The following is a 14,019-nucleotide window of genomic DNA, read 5'->3' as shown; positions in this document are numbered from 1 at the left end:
AGGGAATGTTTTGATAATCTCACAAAGCTCCAAGACAAGCTGAGAACAAAGTATGCTTCCTCTCGTGGCTGCTTTTTAGTTCAATAAAAGGCTGAAAAGCTCGACTATCTAGAAAATGCCAGAAAGAAAGCTGCTGTCATAGCGGCATTCAGCTTGACTGCATACCCCTGTCAACTTCTGCCAGGTGCGCCTATTTTTATCCCCCTATTATAGTGACTACGCCCCGCATGCCAACGCACTTGAATTAAAAACTGTAAAAACGTGGGCCGGCCGTAGATGCGCCGTTGCCAACTGCACAAGCAGGTACAACCGACCGAGGCGATACAAGTTTAGCAACGAAATCACATACTTTGGTGAGTTGTGCAGGGCTTGTCTTTTTTTATCGCCTTAATGAGATGGCATCGTTTGCCCTAACTACAATTTGAGAAAAAAATTCTCACGTTGTGGCAGGTTCACACAGCTTGTCCGTATTGATTAAATCAGTGCTGCTCTACCACCTTCGCGCCGATTGCGACGAGCGCACCAAGTAATCAAGGTGTCCGCTTTGGTTAACACCCGCGGTGCGCTTTCGCACTCACAACTTCATCACAACTTCAGGCAAATTGAAAAGCTTGACGCTACCTCGCTTCGTATAAACTCATCCATTGTAAGGCTGAAACTTTAACTTGTTTTCTAAAACTGTTGAACGGGAAAAAAATATCCCCGATGCACAACTCACCAGAACTGTCCGGCTCGTGAAAAGTATATATATGTAGTGACTCGGCAGGTAGTTATATTCTATCCAAACCCCCCACTGGCTAGCTGGGCTTTTTAACTGCTTCGGCCGGAGTTTCGCTTACATGTATTGTACCAAAATAATCTCCCTCAATTTGGAAGGCACTTAATGCACCATTTAGCGGTTATTGGGTCTAAATGTCAGATTAGCAGAAGGGGAAGATAGATTCCGAGCTTATTTACCTGATGTGTGACGTGGGGTGCAGTTCTCTTTTTGCGCTTTTTTTCATTCGTTCTTGTCATTGTATTTATTGCGTGCGGCTGTCTTTCTTGAGTTGATATTTCCCATTATTATTTGTGTAATGGCATTCTTCCTGTTCTCCTGTTCGCTATACCAGGGAATGTTAATAGTCATTCTCCCTGCCCCTGCAATAAGGCCTTCAGGTGCTACAAGACTCTAATAAATAAATGAGGCCGTGGGGGACATTTTTGCTACTTAGGAGCACCTATAATTTAAACATCGAATGGGATATTTATTCTTAATTACGTGCTACACCTCAACTGCAATTGAGCAAGATTGGCCTCTCTAAAAGCGGAGGAGGAGGAGGAGGAAATGCAGGGAGGATAACCAGTCGAACAGCCGGTTTGCTACCCCGCACGGGGGGAAAGGGGTGAGGGGAGAAAAAGATGAAGGAGAAAAGACAGTTGCAGGAAATTAAAGACACTATGCGAAGTCACAGCGTTCAGTAAAGTCACAGCCTATCGTGCAAGCCAGAGGTTCGCAAGAAGCGGAGCAGTGCCTTGGAGGCATTCACCGCCGACGACAGCCGCGGCCAGTGGCCCAGAATCTTCGTTTCCGTCAGTGAGCGCCGGTCTAGATGCTCCATTGCACGGCAGAGAGACGGTCTTTAGGCGCTGTAGACAGGGCATTCACAAAGAATATGTGCTATAGTCTCATCACACCTGCAGATGGCACATGCAAGGCTGTCAGCCATACCTATTAAGAAGTAGTTGTGCTTGGTGAATGCTACACCTTGGTAGGCCGGATGGAAGCTGAAGCTTCAGATCTGGGTCCAAGGTATTTAAACGCGAATGCGAGAATTGGCCTCAATTCCACATGGCAAGCGTAAAAGCGGAGGAAAAAATTATGATGTGAAGCTCGCTGAATGTGAAAGATGAAAAAAAGTGGCAATTTCTGCATGCCACACTCCCACTACTGCACGAAACTTAGAAAGCATCCTGGTTTAACGTAGCAATTTAAATACATAAATCAGTTATTAGTTACAGCTTTAAAAAGTTTAAGACGATTCACTCCTGGAGTTCTTACGAGAGAAATGTTTTCCCTATTGGCTAAGCTCTCAACAGAAAGCAGTAAAGAGAGAGTAAACTGTCTTCTAATGCACTCCCTTTCATAAAAGAGAGTATGCTAGAGGACACCTTACTTTCTTTTCACTCCCATAAAGATGTATTCGCGTTTACAATGTAGATATCCACTCAAACACACCCTGTGTTTTCCAGTGTGTACAACAATGACACTAACAGTAACGATGGGTGTAGAGCCCTGCTATTGTTTCCTAACTGTCTGTGATTGTCAAAAAGTACTCTAGCCTGAACACGAATGCACCTACAAGGAAGTAAAGATGGAGTAGCCAGTCACCTAGTACACTCCCTTCTGGGTACAAGGTATTCTACCCAAGTTCCTCAGTGGATTTCGATCACTACATATACGGAATTCATACTCGTTGCCACGAATGTATATTTTCACTGCAAAGCATCGTAACTTGATGCAATTAACCATTGGAGGAGGCTTTTAAAAGCAGTGTCGGAAGTCTTGAGTTTAGGAAATGAAAGAGTCTGAAACATTGGTTAAAACATTGCTTCCTGCTAGAGCTTGAAAAGTTTCGAAGGGAGAATTTGTTTCCGTTAGCAACCGTAAGTCTTCCGCATGTCCAGTCATGCAAATCTACCCCAGTGCTTGGGCAGCACACTATATCCCTTACAGCGAGTGCGCTAGAAGGCAACTTACTCCCTTTTTTCTGCAAAGGCGGTGCGGCTGCAGGGTCCGTAAATAAGTGTAGGTGCCGCGAAGTGTGCGGGTTTTACAAGACAGCCCGCATAAACCTTGCCGCACATGCCTTTATGTTTATCCAGAGCTCACCGCACAAAGTTCGCACACAGTCACAGAGATTTTTATTTTATTTCACGATTTTTGCGAAATGTCATGCATAAACGCGAGCACTGTAAACGAGATTGTTTTGTTTTTTACCGTGGCTTTTCACCGATGCTTGTAGCGATGGCCACCCTTCAAGCTTTAACACGCGGAAATCAGAAGGCTTCCTGTGTAACCACACGTTCCTATACTGAACAATTAACCACTGGTCCAAGCCGTTAGTATTAAGATGCCCCACGAATTTTACGGTGCTTCCTTCCTCCAAGCGCTTGGTAACCATCTCCCTTATCGCTAACTACTAGAATGAAGTAGCTTTTCCTACCAAGCGTAGTGTAGAGCTAGCAAGTGTGCGAATGTGAAATCAAACATTACAGGCCCAGGAACGGTGTCTGTGAGCGTTTCAGGTCTATGGTCGTCTGATGTTTGGTATAGAATTTCACCGCCCTGATTGCCTCGATACAGCCGTCTACCACCAAAAGGGCTAGCTGGTCAGTAATGTTGCATAACAGGTGCCTGGCATCGACCAACAAGCATATCACCTTATTTAGTATATACTTACAGCAGGAAATGACTCCAGATCCGTGCCAGGGAGGTGAAATAGCGAGGAGGTTAAGAACGAAGTGTAGTGCATTTGACCAGTATTCTCAGGTCATGGAGCAAACTGACCAGTATCTTCCTAGAGGAAGGTCTATCACAGCGATGTCTTGAAACTACGGACATGTCATCTAGTTCGCCAGGAACTTCGAGGCTTACGAAAAGGGTTGAAAATATATATGAGTATACCTCAGCGAGGAATGCAAAAGGAAATTATGTGTGTAACGTTATGCGCTAGAAAGACAACGAGGGAACAATCGTGAGTTATTCAAATAGTATCTAAAATCAGGAAGAATAAACGCGTATTGGCAAGACGTAATGAAAAGCGTAGGTACCCAAAAATCTTTTTGTGTAGCTTAGTGGAGTCCAAGAGAACGGGAGAGTAGCAGGGGGAATCAGAATGTCTCCTGGGCGGATGAGAATACAAAGCTTACAGCGATAAGGTGGTCGGCTGCTGGCGCGAGAAAGTATTTATTATTTGAGAAACATCTTTCCTGCAGTGGACGTATTTCACACATGACTGGCGCTAATAACATTTAAATGAGGGAATTCAAGAAACCACTATTTAAAGCAGCTGACAATTTGCCGGTAAGCCCCAGTACTGAAAGCTGGAATATTTCCGGAAGCAGAAAGGAAGTGATAACACTATTTCAATTTAGGTTTGCCTCCACGGAGAAAATGAAGATCTTCCAAGAAGCCAAATTGTAGCAGAAAGTAAAACACAACCGAAGACATCATGTCTACCGAAGGGAAAGGTAAAGTGCGTATTTGCTACTTCTTCAGGGAGCTTTCGTCACACTTTATGATTTACAGCCACACTGCATTCCTATGGTGCACGCGATAATTTCTGCGACCAGAAGCTCTGGTTAGAACGCCCATGCTGCATTTTCGGCAGGAAGGTGTGAAAGCATTCGTTTATTTCCTTTCAAATGATCGGTGGCGAACCCGGAAGGTGCCTTCCGTGACTAGAAGGCTCTAACTTTAATCCAACATTTTTCATTGGTGCTGATATTCACATCTTTCAGAATGTGCGATTGAAAATTCAACTGTTTACTTCGCTCGTGAGGTGATCTCTTTCCGGCAGTTAAAGGAAACTAGTCTGAAATCAACACTGAGGTGATCCGAAATAGATTAACTTCCTGGCGTCCTATACAAACGCAGACTTTTCTTTATTATTAATCAGTCTGCTCTTTGCTTTGTCATAGACAGTTTCTTTGTCATGAGAGGCAGCTCTTTGGTACGGCTTAAGGCGTTGTTGAGAAAATAATTAATGTTCATGCGTAAGGTGGAGAACAGCTAGTTCGTCAACACCTCTTGTAGCAGCGAACAACAAACATCATTTGATGTTTTCTGCCCAGTTTCTTGGTGTTCACAGCAAACAACTTATATTGGTGAATCATGATGCCGCCCAGATGGCCGCTTGATGTCCCGCCATAACTGGTTTTTGGTGACGAGATAGAGGTGGTAGAAGTGGTGTGAACACTGAAATTCAAATCAAAAGAAAAACGAAGTAATTGAAAAACTAACGGCAAAAACTCCGTCCATTAGTTTTAAATCTAAGCACGTCAGAAACATAATTGACGCACGTGCAGCACACAAAAAACTAATAAAATCGCGATACAGCTGAACACGCAGCAATATTCAACACAAATGTTAAGAGCGACATTTTCTGCACGCATTTTGCAGTCATTCCTTATGAACAGAAACAAGCAGTACTGATAACAGTTTTGAGAAAAGTGCACTATTGCCTCCCTGTGGTGCTTACAGCGAGCGAGACGTGTTGGCAGCCTACGACAAGGACTGAAAGCCTGTCTGAAGCAAAGTTTCTTGCAACCTTTGGCGTTGGCTCCTTCGTAATTATTGCCTCTGAGAGTCTTCTTTTTGAATGATGGCTCATACAATCTATTTGCCATTTTCTCCAAAGGTCCTGACGTTCCAAACCTCCGAGGAGTCAGCAAGTTGGCTCTGAATAAAAAAATGCCTATAAGTGCCGACAAAGGACGAGAAGCCACTGGCGGAGCTCTCAGAAGGGAACTGGGATTGTTCAGTGCCACTGCGGTTGTCATTGGCAGCCTCATAGGTAGGGATCAGAAATAGAAAGGGGTTTGTCATTAAAACAAATCTCGGTTAAAAAAAGACATTTTTGTGTAGATTAAAGTCATTAAGCTTATTAGTCTTATGAAATAGGTTGGTAACAAATGGCCAAGTGGTTGCTACGAATTGGTGAAAAGTTGTAGCCGGAGCCGCTATACAGCACCAACCTCTCCTTTAGTGTTCATGTAAATAAAAAATATACTCATTGGGTCGTCTTCTCTGCCGAGCCTTTTAAAAGCACGCCAGTGCGGAACAGGATGTTGGTGTCCCCTCATCTTCATGATGATTCAAACGATCTTGATGATGCCTAAAAATGCCTGCGCGTGAGCGTTGATTTGTAATACTGCCACAATCGAGACTTTATACTGTGAGAGAATGTGTGTATGGAGTGTGGCACTACAATGGCCTATGTTCTACTGTGACTGAATATGTGCATAGATGGTGACTTCTGGAGTGGACTGTGATGTGAACTGTGTGGATTGATTGTGTGCATAGATGGTGACTGCGGGAGATAATGTGTGCTATTAGAAGAGACTGTGCGCCTAGCGGGGTAGATGCGGCATTGTTAATATCGAAGGGACGCTGCGGTGGAGCAATTGCCGGCAGATAAAGCAAGGCTAACCCCACCTGTAGCATTAAACACCTCAACCTCAACCTCAACTTTCTCGCCGCTTCATGTACAATCTCAGTTTCCATCTTTACAAAAGTGCAGGCAATAGCAAGCGCCCTAACCGCTAGGAGACGTCACATATTTTGGTCTGCAGTGTGTTTTTCTTGACTCAGATTCTTTGCTTTGGCTTGATGTACTTTCTCGTTTAATTATTTACTTTTTCCTTCCAACCCGCATGTAGTAACGCTTCGTTTCCTTAACGGCTTGCCAGGCGCTTTAATTTAGACCAGTGTTCTATTTAGAAGGCCCCTTCTCTGATTTTGTTAAAACAATCCCTAATGAAAAAAAGTTGTATGATGCAATAACCACATAATGTTTTCCATACAAAAGTCATACCCCCATCCTACACATATCATTCGTTTTTACAAAATCATACAATTATCATACAGATGTCACAGAACGTCCTCCAAATTGCATATTTTTTTTATGACGAAGCCAATGTGACGCTATTGCATATTACAACTTTTTTTCAGCAATGAAGGTCAGTTAAGGCAATGTTATTTATAGTAGTATTATCACCGTTGGAGTACTCAACTAGTTTTTCTAACTTACTGTGTTGCGCCTTAACACACGAAGAAAAAATCACATTTGCCAGGCAGCTGTAACATATTCGTAGACAATTTAAAGGCGCGTTGGACAGGTTAATGGGACTGAAATGGCGCTCACAATAACCTAGGGTAAAGTGCCGGTGCAAGCCGCTCTTCACATTTCAGACCGGTCAAGCAGCTTTGGACAACGACAAATGGTTCGCGATTGCTACGCGACAAGACACGTGAAATGTACCACTGGGAGAAAATCGTATCGGATATTTAAATTTTTTTTAATTCTTTACTCTCCGCGGCGGTAGGTTTCATTTAGCCGATATCCAAGTATGTAATCGGGACGCAGTGGCCCAAGAGTATTAGAGTGGATACAAAAAGGTGGAAAGTGTAGTCGCTGGTGTAAATAATGATGTAAGAAAATTATAGTTGAGAATATGCAAGCAACAGATCCCCGCGGAGAACAAATCATGGCTAATAAGAAATGAACGGGAAAGGACACTGTGCGGCACTCAATATGACGATGATAGTTCCTGGGAGATTGGTCATAGAGCACATACCTAACGTAGCTTAATTGTACAGAACTTTTCCTAAAAGGAATAGACTGATATTTAGGGTTCTTTAGGGAAACTTCCAAATTTATTAAAAACAAAAGGCAGCAAACAACTTCAGTTTTTAAAGTAACGCAAGTCTTTAATAAGGCCTAGCATAGCGCTCGACAAAACATTTTGAAACATAGATCTCTTGATGTGTGCGCTGAACCGCGAGTACAAGGTTGCCCTTTTCATTTCTTAGGATCCGGGATACTGGTGGCTCCGAGTTTGGTCTACAAGTACTCGGACTCTGTTGGTGTCAGCCTCCTCATGTGGTTGGGGGCCGGACTCGCTGCCATAATAGGTAAGTGCATAGCAATGGGTGAAAGGATTAGAAAGACCTCACTCTACTCATATCATGTTGTTCTAAGAATGTGTCGAGAACCAATACGCATGCAATATGCTCTAGGTCATGCATGATATTGTACCGTAGTGGTGAGGGCAGTCCGGATGACAGAGAAAGAGCGAAAGTCTTCTAAAAGGAACCCTTTATTTAGCTGACTTGAGCAGCCGCTCTCGGCCACGCTCTGTTTAAAGATGACGAAATTTTGAGATACAGCATGTAAAGCGCCTACGATAATTTGGAACAACGTAACACTTGTTGCTCGCGGCTAAAAACATCTACCACTACACGCTCTTAATGTGTCTGAGAGCGCACGCAACTAATGCGCTTTGGTGACAGTAGCCAAGCACTCTTCGTTGCATTCGCAGCTCTCCCCTGCTTCCCTCCCCAAGGCTAATCCCACCTGTAGCATTCACTACCTCAACTCAACTCCCTCCCCAAGCCTCTGTTCTGTGTTGGTGTTTTCCAAGCCACGTTCAAGAAGGAAAGTTTGACAACACAATACGCCGGCCAACGTTGGCAAGCACTGATGGCCTGAGACTAGGGCGCCTATACGCTGGGCCGCTCTAGTGAACGTCGGAAGATCACGGTTGCGAAGATCGCGCAGAGCATCTCTGATCGGGGCAGTGGCGTTTGCGGTACATCGTGCCAGTGCTTGTTATTCTCTTTGGGGCCCAATAGCGCGACTGTGATGTCAGCCTATCGCCACACCGCTGCCGAAGCCAATGCGCAGTAAGGCTGCGCCAGAAAGAAAGAAACTTGAAAAAGTGTACAACAGAGATTTTTTTTCAAAGGTGGCAAAACACAAATGGACGATCATGTGGTCTTAGTTAATCCGGTGGCATTTTTTATTATTCGTAGCACTCTGCCTCGAGTGAGTAGCAACTGCTAAGGATTGCTGACAAAACTACAGCGCAGCAATGCTTAGCTAAACGCACAGTGGCATTATGTGTCTTGTACACGACTAGCTGTTAGTGGAAAGATATTTCCTTTTCTGCGTGGTCTGTATATCCTGGTTTATTTGTCGTATTCTGCTCGCGCAGAAAGAAACATGACTATGTGAGCGCCTGCGTAAAGATCTAACCAATAGCATTCTTTCCACTCCACGGCATTTAATATTAGGTCTTTGTCGGCACCCAGAAAGAACCTCATTCATGGCCGCATCATCATTAGTACTTCGGTGATGTGTCTTCTGTGGACAGGGACCCGGCAGACACAAGGGAAATAAGTCGGTATCACGTACGCCGCCGGATGGAAACGTCCGGTGGCTTCCTCGAAAGACAACCAAGATCGTTCATTGTCAACGAGTACAAGACGTGAGAGGCGTGACTGCTGCCAAACTAGGAAGCTGTACTGTCCTCACGGCTGCTTATAGGTTTCTTAACGTTTCGAGCAAAAACGTACTGAAATTCATTAAGGCCAGTAATGCAAATGTGGACCAGATTTCGCTACATTTCACGGCCTTCCCTCGTCGAGCAATTTAATGTGGCCGTGACGAAGTACAGCCTTTACTAAAAGTAACCAGGCTGCATGGTTTGCTTCTCATTCGCATAGTAGAGCCCTTACGGCAAACATCAAAAAGCTCTCGGAAGGTGAGGACAAGAGTTCTGCTTGACATACAGAGACTTAGATCTTGAGGGCAGACATGATAGCTTCAATATACAACTGGGAACCACACCGTATAGCCTGGTTACTTTTGGCAAAGCCTGTAGATGCTTGTTACCCACATGCCGGGAAGCCTTGAATTAGACGCGTACTGGACAGTTTAAAACATGCCGCAACATCTGCACCTACCAGGTGCCAAGCTGGCAGGGCAGTCCTTAGTGTATCGCAAATATCTGGACGCGCTTCACGTTACAGAAGTCCGATATAAACAAAGCTGAATGAAGTGAAACTGCCGAAAATCACATTGCAGCTATGCGGTGCACACAGCACCTGCGGTCGTTGTATCCTTTAACGAGCGCTAAACATTTGTTTATCATCATTCTAAAAAACGCATTCCTTAACATGCCGTCATTTCTCCTCAAAGAAAATGATTGGTGGCGTTGAGTCGTTCATCCCATGGTACGTAAGCAACTCTCAGTCAACAGAAGGCATCGAAGGTAGGTAGGAATTTGGAGAAACTGGAAGCGAACTCCAGCAAAAAAAACAATCATAATTATGAGCTGCCGCAGCTACACCAGATACAGAGAGCATTATCAACAGTTCCAGGCATGATGTAGCTTTTCCGACTACTATTTATTATCATTCTCATCACTTACATCATCAGCAAGTTAGCTTTACTTTGGTACAGAGGCCTCCTGTATCAATACCTAATAAGCGCAATCTTGCACCTCCATACGCCAGTAGATTTCTAATTTCGTATCCACACCTCGTCGTTTCCCTCCCTTTCACAAAGTATCCCTCTGTTCTTAGAATCATAATCAACTTTTCTGCTTGCTGCATGTCCTGACTAAGTCCGTTATCTCCTTTCTGTTCCAGATAAATATTCAGTCACGTTAATTTCTGAACTCATCCAAAGCTCCGCTCATCCACACTGATGTTAGGCCTGGCATCTTCCTTTGCATCGTTCACCGTACTCTTACCATATGCCCTGAGTAGCTGTTCCTTTGGGCTGCTTATTCACTTACAGAGGCACTCTGTTTCGCCGAACTGGCTGCTCTGGTGCCGGAAGCAGGCGGAGACTACGCGTATCTCTGCGCAGCTGCCGACACCATGGGCCGACCGGGTGACTTCGTCGCCTTCATGTCCGTTTGGGGTCGCATACTGATGTCGGACCCAATGGCCGCGGCATTGCAGTCGTTGACGTTCACGAGCTACGCGCTGCGGCTGGTGTACCCTTCTTGCGACCCGCCTTACGAAGCGACTGTGCTCGTGGCGGTTGCCTTCACCAGTAAGTAAAAGCTTCAGTCGCATATCAAGTTTGCCCGTAGTTAATACAAACAGATAAAACTGCTCGTCACGGTGCACCATTACAAGCGCGGGGACAGCAACGGAGAGTTATGTGCCACTGTTAAGAGAATAAACGTCCCTTTGTATGCATCCTGTACAACATGCCCCTTCTTTGGCGGCAAGAATGGGACTCATCCTGGGTGCGGCCTCTTAGAAGCTAACTCGATTGCTACCGTTGAGCACATTAAGCCATGTTAGCCACACAGCACTTGGTACCGTTTATACAGTATTGTGCTTTTTTATCGCTGACACTTTCAAAAATTTTCCCGCCTCAACCGCTGGCTCGTTTGCGGTGAAACTGCACACAGAGCTTGCGTATTATGGTAACTTTTGTATCGTAGCAAGTTTGACAACGGTACTTACTCAGTTGAGCCGTGCATGATGCGAAAACATAATCGTCTACGTAGAGATCGGCAACCAAAACCCGCAGACGACGCTTTTTCGCTGAAGGGCAGCAGTGGCGCCATTTTTTTTGCGGTAGCGCAAAGCGTCACGACAAGGCCGTCGAGGAGAGCGTTGCAAGGAGCGCGGGCCGTTTGAATATGCCGTTCCTGTCGTTTCGTCTGCTTCTACTGAAGCGCTTACAACATTTTCGACTAATTAAGCGGAAAAATATCAGAACAAATGATTTAACGAGGCTTTACCTTTTAAAGAATATTGTTTGCAATGCTCGCCTCGGCGGCCTTGTCGTGACGGTTTCCACTGCCCAAAACAGATGGCGCCACTGCCGGTTCTCAGCGAAAAAGCGTCGTCTGCGGGTTTTGGCTCGCCGATCTCTCGTAGACGCTTACGTTTTCGCATCATGTGCGCCTGAACTAAGTAAGTACCATTGTCAAACTTGCTACGATACAAAAGTTACCATAATACGCAAGCTCTGTGTGCAGTTTCACCGCAAACGAGCCAGCGGTTGAGGCGGGGAAATTTTTGAAAATGTCAGCGATAAAAACGCACAATACTGTATAAAAGCGCTGCGCAGTCCTACGCATTCCGAGAAATCCTGGATACTTGTTCCCTGCCGTTACTCTGTACTGTTAAGCGGTATCACCTACCTTACTAGGCAGCTGTTGTCAGACAAGAGCAAGGAAATAAGGGGCTCGTTACGACATACATGTAAAAAAAGGTCAATGAAAGGAAGGCAAGCATAGCGGAATCTTTGTTTTATTCGTTCTGTTGATCATTAGAAAATTGCCACTGAAATCTATTTTACGTAACAGATAAATAATTACAAACTAGTATGACAAGCAACCAAATGCCACCGGTGGGACTTGGACCACAGCATATAAGGTAGAGTCCTCTACGAACCAAGGGACGGTGGATGATGTCAAACCAGTACTTTTGACAGTACTCATGTTGCGTGTATTCGAACCTTGCGAGCATTCGCCAGCACCACCCTCGACCATAGAAGCGGACGGTGAGCGTCCTCAACTACTTAAAGTGCCAGGTGAGCGCGGTCAAAACTTTAGGATGACAGCTGTGCGTTAAGAGAGAGAGGGAATGAAAAGGAAATGCAGGGAGGTTAACCAGATGTGAGTCTCCGGTTTGCTACCCTACACTGGGGATGGGGAATAGGGGTTAGAAAGATAAAACTGTTTTGCTACCTATGGCGTAAAACCTCCTGGAACCGAAGCCCTCATTAAACGAGGCTAGATATCTAATTTTTGGGCGCGTCCTTTCTTCTTCATAATGTTATATAAGGCATCAGTATAAGTAGATTACCACGTGGTATTCGACTACGATTGGTAAAAAATTTATAATCGAGTTTCTCTCTCATGCTGTTTCTGTTTAGGTTTCAACAACCGAGCGATGGCTGTAACGTCAGTGTGGCATGTAGGCCACGCGCAGGATAAAAAACTGCGATTTTCAACTTTAAGCAATTTGTGCATCTAAGCTTGAATGGAGCTCCTTACATTTGTTATCGCATGTATTTTGCAGGACAAACTTGTGGATGGGTTCCGTGAACGTAACCAAAATTCACGGTCCACTTGTGAGAATAGCATAAATTAATCACTTTCACGAGTTGTGCACCGTGATGAGAAACACTCTATCTTCGGTACACGAAAATACAGCATTCAAAGAATCATGTACATACGGAAGTACAAGCGTATGGTACGAAGGTCTCCGGAAAAATTATTTTTTTTGTAGCTCTGCCGCAAAACCCACGTCGTTGGCAATCTTACCAGCTGGATAAAACATGCATACCTCCTTACGCTTTCGCATATTTGAGGTGGCTGGGTTACGGTAGTGCGCCGAAATAAATTTTTTCCGCGTACTCGCCTTCCGTAAACCTTTCCTTTTGGTAGTGGAAACTAAATTTTACTTCATTATTTTGTTATATTTAACTCCAGCAAATCTGCCACGCTTCGACGTTTCACCTGAGATTTCCCGTACATTCTGAACTGTTCCAGCATATAAAATTAAAAGCATGAGTTGTGTGCGGAACTCGTGAAATTTGCAGCCTTACACGGAGAAGTCTCGAGACTTTAAGTGCAAGTGCTTTCCCCAGCATACAGTATCTGATGTAAGAATCACGCCACGGCTGGAGATACAATTGCGCTTGAAATGAAATAAAAATGGGCTGATCGCATAGACACTACTGGGTTGCATACACTTTTTCCTGTTTAATAAGCAGGTGCAGCCCTTCTTCGTTGCACCATCGAGTCAAATAGTTTAGCTTGATACTGCCGTATATGCTGTCGTCCACGTTTGAACTTGAAAGGTATTAAAGCTCTGCAGCAAATCGAAACGCCCTACGCTCCTCAATTCGGCATTAACTTGAAAGTGAGAGGAACTCTGTGACTCATCTTTCTAATGCACATAAAACACAACTGAGGGAGTGTAGGCACCACGAACGCTGGACCTAAGCTGAATGAGACAACCCATTCCTGGCAAAAAAAAAAACTCTTTTCAGGCTATTGAACAATTTTTCTTGATGTGATGCCTTGCGCCAAGCTAGACGGTTCATTTATGGTAAAAAAAAAATTGAAGTTCAATATTTTTCTGGATGTGAAACTTTGTGTGAAACCAGGGTAGGTTTTTCAATTGATGTGAAAGAGCTTTTCTACTCAATATCTCATCCAGAGCTATTCTGTGCCGTTTTAAAGTTAATTCAATACACGGTGCCTGTGGCCATCTAGAACAAGAAAGGGTTCTCAACAGAAAATTTTTAGACCATTTAAATTCTCTCTCCGCGTATTCCACACGTCTCTCTTTAGAGAAAGAAACTTGACAAAAGAAGTTGTGGCGTTGAAAACATCTAGTCGGGAGCTTCTTGAGTAGCGAATAAGTTCGATACTCATCAACATAGTTGCTCTAAACAGTTCTCAAAGTATGCTCTTTCACAAGTGCTTCCG

At 44.4% G+C, this 14,019-nt stretch overlaps 1 protein-coding gene across 7 annotated transcripts in view; it reads left to right on the top strand.

Annotated features, from left to right (window-relative positions):
• Positions 1–277: 277 nt before the first annotated feature.
• The window catches only part of LOC144103960 (putative L-type amino acid transporter 1-like protein MLAS), a 34,169-nt gene continuing 20,427 nt past the window's right edge, over positions 278–14,019 (top strand). For 3 of the 7 annotated variants that reach the window (XM_077636701.1, XM_077636696.1, XM_077636702.1), the window contains exons 1-5: positions 1,481–1,576; positions 4,138–4,233; positions 5,403–5,558; positions 7,577–7,678; positions 10,350–10,610. In XM_077636701.1, coding sequence (XP_077492827.1) covers positions 4,215–4,233; positions 5,403–5,558; positions 7,577–7,678; positions 10,350–10,610 — 538 coding nt within the window. In that variant the 5' untranslated portion in view covers positions 1,481–1,576; positions 4,138–4,214. Of the gene's footprint in view, positions 354–1,480; positions 1,577–3,978; positions 4,067–4,137; positions 4,234–5,402; positions 5,559–7,576; positions 7,679–10,349; positions 10,611–14,019 lie in introns of those variants that run through there. The other 4 variants (XM_077636699.1, XM_077636697.1, XM_077636698.1 and 1 more) reach the window with 4 other exon arrangements.

This window comes from Amblyomma americanum, chromosome 9 (assembly GCF_052857255.1).
Source record: "Amblyomma americanum isolate KBUSLIRL-KWMA chromosome 9, ASM5285725v1, whole genome shotgun sequence".
NCBI lineage: Eukaryota > Metazoa > Arthropoda > Arachnida > Ixodida > Ixodidae > Amblyomma > Amblyomma americanum.
The sequence above is the reverse complement of the archived record's forward strand: the minus strand, read 5'-3'. Positions and strand labels throughout refer to the sequence as shown.